The sequence below is a fragment of the Montipora capricornis genome, chromosome 10 (assembly GCF_036669925.1).
Source record: "Montipora capricornis isolate CH-2021 chromosome 10, ASM3666992v2, whole genome shotgun sequence".
Classification (NCBI taxonomy): Eukaryota; Metazoa; Cnidaria; class Anthozoa; order Scleractinia; family Acroporidae; genus Montipora; species Montipora capricornis.
The window spans coordinates 72,525,298-72,528,357 of NC_090892.1; the positions used below are offsets into that span (position 1 = coordinate 72,525,298).

A 3,060-nucleotide genomic window follows, 5' to 3' on the forward strand; every position below is an offset into this window, starting at 1 on the left:
CGTCACCGCCTCCCCGTTTACGTAGACAATTTACATTCCTACGACAGCTAGCTAAAGAAGCGAGTCATTTACAGCGTCAAGATCTTTTACGTCACGCCAGCGCTGATCAAATCAATGCTGTCAGCGAAGTCATTTTGAATTCTTTGAAAGGGAGAGTACCCTTATCGCCAACCACGGTACGCGCATGGCGTCCTGAAAAACAAACTTTGCAAACCCTGGCTCACCGCAAAACTTTCTTAAAAAAGCGACGCGACTTATTGATGAATCAGAAAGGCGCTGGCTTTTTGCGGAGACTGAACAATGCTTTAGATGGTTGCTGTGTTCACCGTTCTTCATCATGATCGAGTTCGTATTCCTCCCCACATTTTTTTGAAGCTCTGAATGTGAGATCTTTGATAAACCGTTGTCGCGCGTGGATACGACAGAGAGCTAATGACTTTCGTCAAGGACTGAACGAGGAATTGTTTTGCTGTCATCCTAGACCATGAATAGAGCAGTATTGCACAATCTCATTGTAGTGTATCAAGAAGCAAGGCGCTGGAAACTACAAACTGAGGGGTTGCAGCACAAATTGCAAACGTTACGGGACTAAAAGAGAGCTCTCTCGTCAAAAGGTACACACCTTGGAGCACGACATATCCACATTGAGATATAGGTTGATGTGCGAAGCGTGTCGACATTATTGGGACACACTCAACGACGGAGGAACGTTTGAAATCTTGTGCTTAGAGTGTAAACGGTTATTCATTTCGCCGCCCCAAAAACGATGAGTACTTTCCGGGAGTATGTCATGGTTCCCGCGGACGAAATTTCGAGATTGACTGATGAATACAAAGAGCGTTTGACCGAGAACATGTGATTGACAAAAGAGGCTCGTTTGGCAGCTGAGCAAAGAGTATTGTTAGACTCTAACATGCCAAGCGGTTTGAGAGAAGCACACCTCAAACAAGTGTCGCGACCATTTCATTGATTAATCAAAAAGAATCGAGGGGGACCTCCAGTGACAGCCCCACTACCTGAAGGAGAAGAAGAAGATGATGAAACAGATGCTATGGTTGAAGGACCCACAGCCACACTGGTGCGGAGTTTGCGTAAAAAAGCACATCGCAAGAAAGGTGCTACCATAACGTCTGGTAATGCCGCGGAGACACCACATCGTCCCGCCTTTCCGCCCAAACCCAAATGCGCGCGTTTACAAGTGCCGTCCTTGTCCTTGGCGGAACAAAGAGAGGCTCCCCTCCCCTTTGCTGAAGTTTTGGGATTATCCCCAGGGAGTACATCCAAAGAAAAAGCTGAGATTATTGTGAATAAACTCAAACGCCAACAGCGTAAGAAAGCGGCTACAGAAGTAGAACGTTTGAAATCTTTACCAGGGTGGGAAGCATTTGACCAGGGACCTTCGAACCCGACGCAAACTTGATGGGAAGGACTACTAAAAAGCGAAAAGCCCCAGCACGCAGATCGCTTCGACACAAACGCCCACAACGTGGAGAAGGATTAGACATTCAAAAGTGGTTGGAGAAGACTGGGATTGAATTTCATTGGCCGAGATATCACTACATGGGGCTGGAACGCATTTGAAGAGACGGTTAACGTGAGGGGACCCGGTTATCAATCGATTGAATAAGATTGCCAAACAGCACGATATTAAGTACGCCAGAGCTAAGAATTTCCGTGACAAATGGAAAGCCGATGACAAGATGATTGCCGCTAGCAGCCGTTTCCCGGGCAAGAAAACTTGGACAGAAGCTATTGTGAAGCAGATCATGCAAGCAAAGTGCAAACTCAAATTGAAAAAAAAACTGTAATGTTGTTTGTTTTTGATAATCTTATGTACAAGCGGGAACAAGTCGACGGTCCTAGTGACTAGTCGGTCCCTTTGTTTTTTTCAATAAAAAACTTGAAAAAGTGAATCTCTTATAGTCTATCTTCATTTTAAAAATCATGATGAAAGATAGGCTTATTTTACAGCAAGGAACGTGTCCTGTCGATCGCTAAGTTGCCGCCCATAGCTCAATCGGTCAGAGCGTAGGACTGTAAATCCGAGGGTTGTTGGTTCAAATCCCACTGGGTGGACTATTTTTTTTTTCTTCAGTGAAACAAATTAAGAGAGCCTTCTGATAGCGATTTTTTCAATGAAAATCTTTTTTAAAAAGCTGTAAGCGCCTTTGAAATGTTGCTTTTGAATTCCTAAAATGCTTACATAATTAGAGCGTTTTTTATTCATCATCTTCATCCAATAGAGAGTCCAGTCCTCGATAGCCATATGGATAAGTGATCCCTGTTCGTGGGTCCAGAACGCGTTTATTGAATACCAATTTGTATTCTTTGTGGGCTTCTTTGGTCCATAGTTAATAGTCTTTCGAGACGTGGACGATTTTGTGTGTCTGAGCGACGCGGGTTTTTCGCGGTGAATCTAAAGGCTTTTGCAATTCTTTCAAGGTGTTTTCACGCAACACTTGATAATTGAGTTGCATAATCCCTTCGACGGTCAATGAAAATCCTCGTACTTTGCAACAATACTTGTCTTTCTTCGTACGACACCTGTAATTCTTCGTCCCTCAGGAGCAAAACTCAGTGATGAAATCTCCGTTGGTTAATTCATCCGTAAAATCGCCCAAATAATCGCCGAGCACTAGTTTCACTTCTCCAGGGGATTGCATGAAAATCACATTGTCTGTATCAAAATACAACACCCTTCCGTTCAACAGTTCTAGAGCTTCATAGAGACGCAAGCGCGCCCAGCAGGTAGTAAAACAGGCCATGAAGATATTCAGATCGGGGGAGATATTTCACGTAACGCTTCCTCGCGATGATGGACTTCCACTCTTTGCGAACATCATGTTGATCACTGTCCATGAAACTACAAAAGGCTTGAGGTTCAATGAATTCTTTCACTTGCAATTTGTTCACTTGCTGCCCAAATTTTCCCCACATGGAGTTTAACATCAGTTTGGCCAAAGCCCGCTGGCCAGGATTGACGGCAATCGTCTCATATTTTAAGGAAATACCTTCTCTCTCTTGAAACTGAGTCATGTAGAGTTGTTTCTTTTCCTCTGT

The 3,060-nt window shown here is 44.0% G+C and overlaps 1 protein-coding gene and 1 non-coding gene across 2 annotated transcripts in view; both read left to right on the forward strand.

The window, feature by feature from the left end:
• Nucleotides 1-1,420, forward strand: part of LOC138019068 (uncharacterized) — a 2,103-nt gene extending 683 nt beyond the window's left edge. Inside the window, exon 2 of the mRNA XM_068865724.1 lies at nucleotides 983-1,420. Coding sequence (XP_068721825.1) covers nucleotides 983-1,420 — 438 coding nt within the window. The remainder of the gene's footprint in view (nucleotides 1-982) is intronic.
• Nucleotides 1,421-2,002: 582 nt separating this feature from the next.
• On the forward strand, nucleotides 2,003-2,076 carry Trnay-gua (transfer RNA tyrosine (anticodon GUA)). Its single transcript has one exon. It is a non-coding gene; the product is annotated as a tRNA-Tyr (tRNA).
• The last annotated feature ends 984 nt before the right edge of the window (nucleotides 2,077-3,060 follow it).